This window comes from Lotus japonicus, chromosome 4, assembly GCF_012489685.1.
Source record: "Lotus japonicus ecotype B-129 chromosome 4, LjGifu_v1.2".
NCBI classification, from domain to species: domain Eukaryota; kingdom Viridiplantae; phylum Streptophyta; class Magnoliopsida; order Fabales; family Fabaceae; genus Lotus; species Lotus japonicus.
The window spans coordinates 62,950,760-62,963,904 of NC_080044.1; the positions used below are offsets into that span (position 1 = coordinate 62,950,760).

Consider the following 13,145-nt stretch of genomic DNA (forward strand, 5'->3'; position numbering starts at 1 on the left):
ACCCTAATTTTTTTTCTCATCTCTTATTTTCCTATTCTTTATTCATATTTCTCTGAAGTGTGAAGCTTTTCTGCTAGCTAGAAGATAAAAACATTACAGGTCATATTTTTCTTCACATATTTTAAGTAAACAGACTCTTCACGTTATGGCTCTGATGTCTCATGATTCACGATCACAACAAAACGTGAAGCAGTCTCACATCTAAAAATGGCCAACCCCAGTAGCTTTTCCTTTGAATCAGTGATTCTTTTCCCAAATTTTACACATATCACGTCACGTTGTTATTGCTATTTGCTAGGTTAGCAACTTAAGCATGTACATACATAACAGTAACAGACTTCACTAGTCACTAGTAAAAACACCATGAATCTTCCCCATCACGATTACAACGCATGTACACGTGTCAATCATCCAGAGCGCGTGGGTTGTAATCTCTCTCTTTTTTTTTTGTGTGTGGATTTTTCCCGCGGCTATTAAATGAAGAGTTCATCACACAACAACTATGCTATGCTGCTCTTAAACCCAGTCTGTGCAGTTAGATCAACAAAGAGAAGATGCTGCCATTAATGCATTTCCTCAACTACCTATCCAACGCTCACAACCACAACTAGAAAGAGTGAAACCCTCGCGTGGTGGTTGTGCTTCTTCTTCATTCATTCATTCACTCTCTCTCATTATTCTCATTTCTCTTTCTAAAACTGCTCCGCCAGTGGTTGTGGTGGTGGCGCGATGTGGAACTCGGCGGAGAACGCGTTTGCCAGATCGGCGTCGTTTAGAAGAGAAGGTCAAGAAGACGAGGACGCGCTACGCTGGGCGGCGCTTGAGCGGCTTCCGACGTACAAGCGAGCGCGCCGCGGGATCTTCAAGAATCTCACCGGCGATATGAAGGAAGTCGATGTCACCGATCTTCAAGCGCAGGAGCAGCGCCTTCTTCTCGAGAGGCTCGCCGATAGTGATCCTGAGCGGCTCTTCCGTCGCGTTAGAAGCCGATTCGACGCGTAATTTTCCCCTCTTTCTCTTAATTTCTAGCAAAATGTAGAGTACTTGAACTTGCAATTCGAAAGCAATCGCGTTAATTAGATAGAATCATGAGTTTTGAAGTTTGAAATATAGTTGATTCTGAATTCTGATAGTTAGTTTTTTCGTTCTTCGTGTAATTAGCTGATTGTATTGGATGTTTCTACTTGATTTCATGGATTCTGCAGAGTAGATTTGGAGTTTCCGAAGATTGAAGTTAGATTTCAGAACTTGACTGTTGAGACTTTTGTACATGTTGGAAGCAGAGCTTTGCCTACAATTCCCAATTTCATTTCAAATATGACTGAGGTGCATTTTTTTTCTCCCTTTCTTTGATTTGGATTTTGCTTCAATCAATTTTTGGATTGTAACCTAGCTTTGCAATTTGATTTTCGTTTTGTGATTAGGCTCTTTTAAGACAGTTGAAGATATACAGGAAAAAGAGAAGCAAATTGACAATTCTTGCGGACATTAGCGGGATTATCAGACCTTCAAGGTCAGTGTTGAAGGTTATATTATGTTATTAGGTAAATACAGGGTTTAACCCACAACAACAAAAATTCATCACATTGATCCTTCCCTGTGATTGTTCGACTTATAGCACGGGTCCTTGTTTTCTTGGATCACTGTTTTCTACATTTATAAATTCATTTCAATATCAAGGGGATTGTATGTTCTCTGGAAAGGGGTATAAGGATATGGGTTAAGAAGAAATTAACATAGGTAAGAAATTGTGTTGTAAGTTGTAACATATCTTGCAGTTTTCTTCTCATCATATTAAAATAAAAACCTCTTCAATTTTTAAGGACATTTTATTTTATTTTATTTGTTTAATCATTCCCTCGATTCTATGTTTCATTTTTGCTTTCCTATCATATATTTGGAAAAAAATTAGATTAACAAAAATTGATAATATATTATTAAAAAAAATTGAAACTAGTATTAATAAATTTTATATAGACATTCAATCATATTTATTATTTACCATCTTGACATATAATAATTGAATTAACATTTTAAAAGTAAGAATATTAAATGAAACAGGGCTGGATGTTTGCATGAGACCTTTTTTGTCTTTTGATGTGTGTCTCCGCTTCTTTGAGGGCAAGACTAATTTAGTTTGGAAAAATGTGGTAGTCTCTCCCATTCCAAGAGAAGATAAAATAATTTTACCTATTAAATCCATCTTCTCTTAATAATTAAATATGCATTTTTTATGTGTATTTAAAACTACTCATACAATGCAACTAGTATATATCTTTCAAAGAAAAGTTACATAGATAAAATCATAAAATTTAACAATAAATTTCTCTCTTTTTTTGCTACAATGAATAAATTAGTTTAAAAAATCTTTTCATACCTATGTTTCTAAATCATATTCAACATCGATGGATTCTCTTTAATTTTCTTTTCCTAATAATTACAATTGTTACATGTGCTGTATGAAATTCTATTTTAATATTATTCGAAACCAACTTGTAATTTGTTGTTTGTGTCCGTTTGATAGATTGTTATCTTCTTATTCTTGCAGGCTAACGTTACTAATGGGTCCGCCAAGCTCTGGAAAAACGACACTGCTGTTAGCTCTTGCTGGTAGGCTAGGACCTGGTTTGCAGGTACTTAGTTTAGTTTGCCAAATTACGTTAAACAAATAACTAGAATGATATTCCTTCATGTTTGAATGATCAAATAGTATAGACATTCTTCCATAAAAAAAAATAGTATAGACATTCTGGTCAAACATGCTGTTTAAGCTAAATACACTGAACAGAGTACCCGCAGTAAGAATGATTCAATAGGTTGCTTGAAATTAATAAGAGCAAATCTTGTGACTCTTGATAATTGGAGACACTATCGTGAAGACTTTTCTGCACTCTGCGTGGAGTTATGCATAATAAATGAACTTAATAAAATGAAGTGGTCCTATTGGAAGCATGGACTAAACTGTACTCTCTTCATTTCTTGTACGTAAATTGAATTTGTGGAAGGATGCCTCTATTGGATGCACATGATAATATCTAAATAGCATAATTGACCTAAGAGCCTATATACTTGCTACACCCATTTTGGATTTAAATCTTTGTTTTCCCGCAGTCTCACATATGTTCTTTCATGCCATTTGAAGATGTCAGGGAACATTACGTACAATGGACATCGTCTGAATGAGTTTGTTCCTCAGAGAACAGCTGCTTATGTCAGCCAACAAGATTGGCATGTGGCAGAAATGACTGTAAGGGAAACTCTCCAGTTTGCGGGTCGCTGTCAAGGCGTTGGATTTAATTTTGGTATGCTTTTATGTAATCATGTTAACTTACACTCATTTGCACTTTTAGATGTTAACTACTAAATTCTGGAGTCCTTCCAGATATGTTGCTGGAACTTGCCAGAAGAGAAAAGAATGCTGGAATAAAACCCGATGAAGATCTTGATATATTCATGAAGGTACTTTCACATTTATTATTCTTCCCTTTTAAGGGAAAATATCTACCTTATCTTTCTTTTCTAAAATTAATGACAAACTTTATTCATGGCCACAAATTAATCTACTTTAAATTATTTTGGCAGTCATTAGCTCTCGGTGGACAGGAAACAAATCTTGTGGTGGAATACATCATGAAGGTACTCCCTAATTTGGATTCACAACGAGTTGTCATGTGATTATGACCTGAAGTATTTGTCGGCTTTGGGATTTTTTTCTTGGTTTTTTATAACTTAATGGAATTTGTGGTCCAAATTAGTTCTGTTGGGTACGAGTGCGAGTGTGTGTATTAAGTGGAAGGTACTGCATAAGAATTACAGAAACAATGGTGGATCATAAGCTTGGAATAAGCTCGAATTCATATGCTAGCATTTGGATAGTGTTTGTTCCTCTCAGTTTGAAAGGGATTTTTGAAGCTCCAACTACGCTCCACAAATAGAACATTCCAGTACGCGCCATGACAGCCGTTTGGGTACATAGTCAGGGCATGCGGATAAAAGAAAAAATAAGATCCCTCCAAGCCTAAATGCTACTCCCTCCGTTCCTAATTATAAGACCTAGTTTCAAAATTTTCATGTTCCTAAATATAAGACCTCTTACAAAAATCTAGCAAAAGGTTTTGTACTCTTCCATAATCACCCCTCACATTAATTGTATGTTTTCAATTCCAAAGTTACCACCTACCATTAATTACTACTATTCCAACTAACTATGAATGCAATGATTATTAGTGAGAGAAAATGACAAAGGGTAAATAAGGAAGAATGTATGCATTTTAAAAAAACCAATACACTAATTAGTCACATTAAGTGTTTTCTTAATATTTAGGAACGGAGGGAGTAACATGTTTAACCATTTTGGCGAGTTAATATAAGTAATAAGCAACTTGTATCTCTTGTGCTGGGTCTTATGTCTCTTTTATGTGGTTATTCCATTGTTTTGTTCTTTATAAATCTTCTGAACACCAAAGTACTAAAATATTTCTGACAAAGATTTTAGGTTTGGACATATGTGGTGACACATTGGTAGGGGATGAAATGATTAAGGGCATCTCAGGGGGACAAAAGAAGCGGCTCACTACAGGTTCATGACATGTATAACTTTGTCTTGTGTACTACAGCACCTTAGATACATTTGGTATTTTCTAATCAGTTGATGTGTGATTTACAGGTGAGTTAATAATTGGTCCAGCAAGAGTGCTATTCATGGATGAGATATCAACTGGTCTTGATAGTTCGACTACTTATCAGATTATCAGACATCTTAAGCATTCAACTCGTGCACTTGATTCAACCACAATTATATCTCTTCTTCAACCAGCTCCTGAGACCTATGAGTTGTTTGATGATGTTATTCTTTTGTCTGAGGGACAGATAGTATATCAGGGGCCCCGTGAATCTGCTCTTGATTTTTTCAAAGTGATGGGATTCAGTTGTCCTGAGCGAAAAAATGTAGCAGATTTCTTACAGGAAGTGAGTAGTGACGATTTCAGAATGTATATTTGTCCTACATTTAATTTTATTAATTATTCAGACTTGAAATACTTGTCAACAGGTTACTTCCAAGAAAGACCAAGAGCAGTACTGGTCCGCTTTTGAACGCCCTTACCGGTACATACCTGTTGGGAAGTTTGCTGAGGCATTTTCCTTGTATCGTGAGGGAAAGAGTTTGTCTGAGGAACTAAATGTTCCTTTCGATAGGCGTTATAATCATCCAGCCGCCTTGGCAACTTGTACCTATGGCGCGAAAAGGCTTGAACTTCTCAAGATTAATTTCCAGTGGCAGAAGCTTCTTATGAAGCGGAATTCATTTATTTATGTATTTAAATTTGTTCAGGTAATCCTACTCATAAAGTTACCTCAAGAAAAGTAATAATACTTGTTGTCTCTTACATTAGTTATCTCATCACCTTCCTTTCTATATTTTCAGCTGTTTTTGGTTGCTTTAATAACAATGAGTGTTTTCTTCCGAACAACGATGCACCACAATACAATTGACGATGGAGGCTTGTATCTTGGAGCACTCTACTTTTCTATGGTTATTATTCTTTTCAATGGTTTTACGGAGGTGTCGATGTTAGTTGCAAAGCTTCCGGTTCTTTACAAGCACAGAGACTTGCACTTCTATCCTAGCTGGGCATATACACTCCCTTCTTGGTTCCTTAGTATCCCAACTTCCATCATGGAGGCTGGATGCTGGGTAGTGGTTTCATACTATGCAAGTGGCTATGATCCTGCATTTACTAGGTCATAACTCTTCTGTTCACTTAGTGTCTTCATGCACTAGTAGGGTTTCTCTTAAGTGACTCTTTTGTGTACTTCTGGATCTGCAGATTTTTGCGGCAGTTCTTGCTTTATTTCTTTCTGCACCAGATGTCTATAGGTCTGTTTCGTTTGATAGGATCCTTGGGCCGGAATATGATTGTGGCAAATACATTTGGATCATTTGCCATGTTGGTTGTAATGGCTCTTGGCGGATATATAATTTCGAGAGGTCAAACATGAACACCAGTTCTCTGAATTTTCTAAATATCATCCTGACAAACTAATTTTTCTGACTTTTTCTCATTTTGGAGCAGACCGTATACCGAGTTGGTGGATATGGGGATTTTGGGTTTCTCCTTTGATGTATGCACAGAATTCAGCTTCTGTTAATGAGTTCCTTGGACATTCATGGGATAAGGTATAATCCTTGTTGTGATTGTATTGATGTATTTCTTAATGTCAGTAGGTGATAATATCTATTCAATATGAACTCTCCTTAGCTATTTCCTTAGTACATTGAAAATGTTCTCAGATAACTATTTATTCTCTATGTAGAAAGCTGGAAATCAGACCACCTATTCATTGGGTATGGCAGTATTAAAACAGCGGAGTCTGTATCCAGAGAGCTATTGGTATTGGATTGGTCTTGGTGCAATGGTTGGATATACGATTTTGTTCAACATTCTATTTACGATCTTCTTAGCTTACCTTAATCGTAAGATTCATTATTCTGTATATATCCCTCTAATTGTCTAATGTTGTGGTGCCTTCTAGTACTTCATAAACCAAAATGGTTTTGTTTAGAGGACAATAATAATATCTTATTGTCCCAATATTGCTTCAGCATTGGGAAGACCACAAGCTGTAGTTTCAAAGGAAGAGTTGCAAGAAAGAGAAAAGAGAAGAAACGGTGAAAGTGTTGTCATTGAATTGAGAGAGTACTTGCAGCATTCGGCATCAAATGGTTTGTATTAATTTCTTTTTCTTTTTCTCTTAGTGCTTGGCCATTTGTGTATGACTGGGGCCTGACATTTTAATTGCCATATCTTCCCAGGAAAGCATTTTAAGCAAAGAGGAATGGTTCTCCCATTTCAACCACTTTCCATGGCTTTTAGCAATATCAATTACTATGTGGATGTCCCTTTGGTATGTAAACAGATCATTTTTATTTTAAAAAAATTAATTTATCGTAGACTAACTGCTTTTTGGTTCAATTATTGCTTCAGGAATTGAAACAACAAGGGATATTAGAAGATAGGCTGCAGCTGCTTGTTAATGTTACTGGAGCTTTTAGGCCTGGTATATTGACAGCATTGGTTGGAGTAAGTGGTGCTGGGAAAACTACACTAATGGATGTATTAGCTGGAAGAAAAACTGGTGGAGTCATAGAAGGAAGCGTATATGTATCTGGTTATCCCAAAAGACAAGACACTTTTGCAAGAATTTCTGGTTACTGTGAGCAGACTGATGTTCATTCCCCTTGCTTGACTGTCTGGGAGTCCTTACTGTTTTCTGCTTGGCTTCGATTATCTTCAGATGTTGACTTCGAGACACAAAAGGTGTGAGGGAGAGTATGACCCTTTTGCATATTATAGGACAGAGACACGGTACTTTGTAGTGTGTTTTTAATCAAAAAGTAACTTCTGGAGAGTTTTGATTGACAGGCCTTCGTTGAGGAGATAATGGAGCTTGTGGAGCTCACTCCTTTAAGTGGAGCACTGGTAGGTCTACCTGGAATTGATGGTCTGTCAACAGAACAACGAAAAAGGTTGACCATAGCAGTGGAACTGGTTGCCAACCCTTCAATAGTCTTCATGGATGAACCCACATCAGGATTGGATGCTCGGGCTGCTGCCATTGTGATGAGAACTGTGAGGAATATAGTTAATACTGGGCGAACAATTGTGTGCACGATCCATCAGCCTAGCATAGACATATTTGAATCCTTTGATGAGGTACTATCTTTACTAAAGAACTTTTTCTAGCATTCCATTTAAAAATGGGTATTTGGTGTTGTACTTATCAGCAGGCAATTTATGTTGAAATGTATATTTTTATATATTTTGTTATGCCGCAATTTTTCTGTGTTGTTCATTTGTGTATGTAACAATGTCCATACCTGTCGTATATTCTAGTTTATGAGATCCTGTCTCTGATTCGGACTGATTCATTGTTTCTGAGAGAGCACCATATATTATATTTCTATTGGAACTTTAACATTTAATTTCTGCTCACAAGTCTGATGGTATCCCAACTTTTACAGCTTTTGTCTATGAAGCGGGGAGGAGAGCTCATATATGCTGGTCCACTTGGCCCTAAATCTAGAGAACTTATAAGTTATTTCGAGGTTAGCTGATGCACGTTTGGATCATTCTACATATGCAGTATATAATTGAATAGTAATGAAGCAATCCTCAATTACTTTTATTATCTATGTGACTATGTCTATGAAGGCAATCGAAGGAGTTCCAAAGATCAGGTCTGGATATAATCCTGCTACATGGATGCTGGAGGTTACTTCTTCAGCAGAAGAAAGCCGATTGGGAGTGGACTTTGCAGAAATTTACCGAAGATCAAGTTTATATCAGTATGTGCAGTTTTTGGCTGTAGACCTTGTACACGGATTTTTACCACATGTTAATATGTTAATATACAATCTTTTCCTTCAGATATAACCAAGAGTTAGTCGAAAGCTTGAGCAAGCCAAGTAGTAATGCAAAAGAATTGCATTTCCCAACCAAGTACTGCCGGTCATCTTTTGAGCAGTTCCTAACCTGTCTTTGGAAGCAAAATCTATGTTACTGGCGAAATCCTCAGTACACGGCTGTTCGCTTCTTCTACACTGTCATCATCTCATTGATGCTTGGGACCATATGCTGGAGATTTGGTGCTAGGAGGTCCCTTTCTCTTCCTTTTGTTTTTTTTTTGTGGATATTCAATTTCAATGAACACCTTGTTTCAAATGCTTCAAATTTGGGAAGCCATAATGTGCAATGAACACCTTATCTAGTAATTTTTATTTTAATTACTAGATAAATCGCTGCAATGTTTTTCTTTTTTTTAACCATCAAGCCTTGTTTACAGGGAGACACAGAAAGATCTATTTAATGCCATGGGATCCATGTATTCTGCAATCCTCTTCATTGGCATAACAAATGGCACAGCTGTTCAACCTGTTGTTTCTGTGGAAAGATTTGTTTCGTATAGAGAAAGAGCTGCAGGAATGTACTCGGCTTTATCATTTGCATTTGCTCAGGTATTTTTTTCACATGCAAAATTCCTTTATTGCAGTGAAACTAGAGGTTTCTGTAACTGGTCTAATGTGTTATCCTACAATGTGCAGGTTGTTATTGAGTTTCCATATGTGTTTGCCCAGGCTATGATATACTCTTCAATATTCTACTCCATGGCTGCCTTTGTCTGGACTGTTGATAGGTTCATTTGGTACTTGTTCTTCATGTACTTCACCATGTTGTATTTTACCTTCTACGGAATGATGACTACGGCTATCACACCAAATCATAATGTTGCTGCCATCATTGCTGCTCCATTTTACATGTTGTGGAACCTTTTCAGTGGTTTTATGATTCCTCATAAGGTATAATAACTAGTGTGCTCTGATTTTTAATTAGTTACCTAGTCACATAATTAATTTAACTATTAATTTCATATGTTGTCTGATAACTTTTTCTTATCCTTGAATTTCTCAGAGAATCCCTATGTGGTGGAGATGGTACTACTGGGCAAACCCTGTAGCCTGGAGTCTGTATGGTCTCCTAACTTCACAGTATGGTGATGATAGTAATTTGGTGAAGCTATCTGATGGAAACATGAGCCCCATAAGGCTAGTACTCAAAGAAGTGTTCGGGTACAGGCATGATTTCTTGTGCTTTGCTGCTACTATGGTAGCTGGCTTCTGCATATTTTTTGCAATTATATTTGCCTTTGCAATTAAATCCTTCAATTTCCAAAGGAGATGATGGGATGGATTTGCTAGCCACTAAGAGATACCGTCCTCAATTGTGTGTTAGTTTCTCAATAAGCATGACATCTGTATAGCGATATAATTATAACATTATAGCATAGATTTTATATGATTTTAGGGTTTTGAAAACCAATAAATACTATCAAAATGATTCTTTTTTTCGTAATTTGGGGGCATATTTGTTGTAAAGTGACATATGATTAGTTTGTAGGGTCTTTTGTTAAGTTATAAAGTCAGATTACTGTTTTGTTTAATGATTGATTTTAAGAAAGTGTAGAAAGGTTTTTCTGAAGCTATTCCTCGAGGCCAAAAGAATAGGAATGCTTTTGATTTTTCAGCATAGTATTTGAATGATTTTGTGAACTTAAACTTCTCCGCCAATAACTACATCACTTAGCCCTTTACAAGCATAGAAATATGATCCATAGAGAATTGTGATAAAGTGAGACCCATCTTTGAGACTTTGACAATCAGAGAATGATTATGTAAAAACTCTCGTCAACCATCAAACATAAAAGTACAAGAGACAACTTATAAATTATTTTCATGGCTTAAATAACTTTTTGGTCCTAGAATATACCATTTTTTTTTTCATTTTTAGCATGTGTAAAAAAATATTTATTTTTCATCCTTATGGCAAAGAGAGACGGTAGCTCGATGAAGACAAGCGGCTCTGAGCTTAGGCACTATGAAGGGTCTCAATGGCAATGTGTGGTGACTCTAGAGGTGGTGGCATGCGGCAGGCGCGCGAGATTGACCTTGCCGTTCTTATTTGAATACTACTAAGTTAAAATTTAACTCTTAAGTAAAATTAATACTTAATAATTAAATGAGACAATCTATCTATCTAGACCCTTCATAGTGCCTAAGCTCAGAGCCGCTTGTCTCCATCGAGCTACCGTCTCTCTTTGCCATAAGGAGAGTAAACAGTCATTCTGGTCCCTAATTGTGTACACTTGAGACGGAGTGGTCCTCATACTTTGAAAATGGTCTTTTTTCGTCCTTGAATTTGTCGCCGTCAGTCAAGTTAGTCCTTGATTCAGTTTTCCGTTGGTCCCTCGGACGGAAAAGTCCAAATGTCACAATTTTTGCCACATTGGCTTGACACGTCATCAATGACTCACATCTTATTATGTCAATTTAGTCCCTCAGAAAATTTAAAAAGAAAAAACTTCTGAATGTTCATCTTCTTTATACATCTTCATCATCATCTCATCATCTAACCCAGAAAACCCAAAAATAAACATTTTCATCTTCTTTGACAAGAAATACTTGCTTTCTTACCCATCTCTCTCTCTCTCTCTCTCTCTCTCTCTCTCTCTCTCTCTCTCTCTCATCTTCTCACTTTGGGTTTAGATCCGATTTTTGCTTGTCCTTCACAACACCTAAACCAGAACAGATAAGGATGAAGGAGGTGAGCCAACCAAATCCAATCACATCAACACCACCATCTCCCATCGGACTAGATCTTCCTCTGGGTTTCTTCATCTGGTTTCCTCTCCATTGTGGCCTCATCCTCCACCACCAAGCCAAGGGGGTTAGTTATCCTTCACCTCTGTCGTCATCTCGGACACCTGGTATAGCAATACTATGAATAAAAAAATGAATCAAGGACTAACTTGACTGACGGCGACAAATTCAGGGACGAAAAAAAGACTATTTTCAAAGTATGAGGACCATTCCGTCTCAAGTGTACACAATCAAGGACCAGAATGGCTATTTACTCATCTATCTATCTATCTATCTATCTATCTATAATTTACATAAAGGAGAATTTTTTGCAACCTTGAGGATAAAAAAGTAATTCAAAAATTGACTACATTATATTGAAAATTTGACTATGGTTATTTTAGTAAAATTACAAATTATTTTTCCACATTCAATCTGAACCGTTCGTTTCATAGTAATCTCATTGTCTTTTTGCATTCTCAAATGCATTCACTAAGCTTAATTGTAAAAATAAATGACGTCATTCATAGGGGATCCTAAGAATCTTTGAAGAGACCATTAATCTTCTTCAGTTTTTTAGATTATTTTCCAAGATTCAATCTCAGCCGTGGGTTTCATAGTAATAATCTCATTGTCTTTTTGCATTCCCAAATACATTCACTAAGCATAATTGTAAAAATAAATGATGTCATTCATAGGGGTCCTACGAACCCTTGAAGGGACCTTCTATCTTCTTCATTTTTTAGACCTTCAATCTTCTTCCGTTTTTTAAACCTTCAATCTTCTTTAAATCTTAAACTACAAGTATAAATACATCTTTGCTCCATAATATTTTTGGAGGTTTTCTTACCTTTATTTTTTCTTCTCATTTGGTTTAAAGTAGATTCAGTCATTGACCCTTTAAGCTTGATCAAACTCTCAAATGGTGAATGCTCTTCCACTGTATCTTTTATTTTTTCCTTCTATTTTATCATTTCTTTATCTTTTGCCTATTTTTTAAAAAAGTGGGTGGGTCTATCAATGCTTTAACTTCTAATTTTGAATATCATAATTTGATTTTTCTTAATTTCAGGTTCAAATTGTGTGAGTGGAGAAGAGGATAAATGAATATGTTATGAGGGAACAAGTAAAGCAAGACAAATGTGTAAAGAAATCATGATTTGAAAGTTAACTAATAAATTTGTATTTCTTTCGTTTAAAATGTAGTTTTCCTTAAACACTCATGCTTAAATTTACAAATTGCTATTTTGTTAGGAAATGACTCAACTTGCACCATTTTTTGCTAGGGTTTGAAACGCAAAATAAGAATTTACGTTTGCAGATTGGTTTAAATAACGAAGATGAAGGAACTCTTGCTTCCATAGTTAGACAACTTGGAAGACAAACTGTATTGACTAGGAAAATGCATCATATGAAGGGTAGTCGAGGCAACAGTAATGATACGAGTGATGAGGATAATGTAACGCCCCAATTTCTCAACTGAGGAATCACATTAAGTAACCTAACAAAGTCTAAGGACTATTCTGCAATCCCTAAAATCCAAGGGTTTTTTTTTTGAAAATGAAAAGACTAAATACCATAGGGTTGGAAACGTTACATAACTTTATTTAAATAACCTGTTTCCCGACATAATAATATACATGACATAGAGTAGTTCACAACACCATAAACGGGGTTCCAAAATAAGTACGCTCACTTAGACAAGTGGCGAAAATAAGGTTTAAACAACAAAGTTTTCAGATGGAGGAAGAAACTCAGACATAGTCCACCAAAAAGGGAGAAGCAACTGCTTCATCCACCTTTACTCGACCGCCCACAGTCACGGTCTCCAACTCGAACAGCTAAGCTTTAGCGGAAGGCTCTCCATCGCCTAATAGCGTTAAGCGCCCAAACAACAAGTAGCAAATTGAAAGGGTTAACTCCATGCAATTACCACATAATAAAGAGAAAA

At 36.3% G+C, this 13,145-nt stretch overlaps 1 protein-coding gene across 2 annotated transcripts; it reads left to right on the forward strand.

Moving 5' to 3' along the window:
* Window positions 1–504: 504 nt before the first annotated feature.
* Window positions 505–9,999, forward strand: LOC130710663 (ABC transporter G family member 32). Of its 2 annotated transcripts, XM_057560003.1 has the most exons (24): window positions 505–998; window positions 1,206–1,326; window positions 1,425–1,513; window positions 2,549–2,633; window positions 3,143–3,302; window positions 3,383–3,459; window positions 3,583–3,636; window positions 4,489–4,579; window positions 4,667–4,968; window positions 5,051–5,332; window positions 5,426–5,742; window positions 5,829–5,989; window positions 6,075–6,178; window positions 6,316–6,475; window positions 6,605–6,724; window positions 6,815–6,906; window positions 6,987–7,319; window positions 7,425–7,715; window positions 8,024–8,107; window positions 8,214–8,347; window positions 8,430–8,657; window positions 8,845–9,016; window positions 9,104–9,358; window positions 9,471–9,999. In XM_057560003.1, exons 1-24 carry the CDS (start codon window positions 730–732, stop codon window positions 9,738–9,740), a joined length of 4,251 nt encoding a protein of 1,416 aa, XP_057415986.1. In that variant the 5' UTR covers window positions 505–729; the 3' UTR covers window positions 9,741–9,999. The 2 variants fall into 2 exon arrangements, with proteins under 2 accessions (XP_057415986.1, XP_057415987.1); XM_057560004.1 differs by lacking the exons at window positions 505–998; window positions 1,206–1,326 and having other exon boundaries at window positions 1,430–1,544.
* The last annotated feature ends 3,146 nt before the right edge of the window (window positions 10,000–13,145 follow it).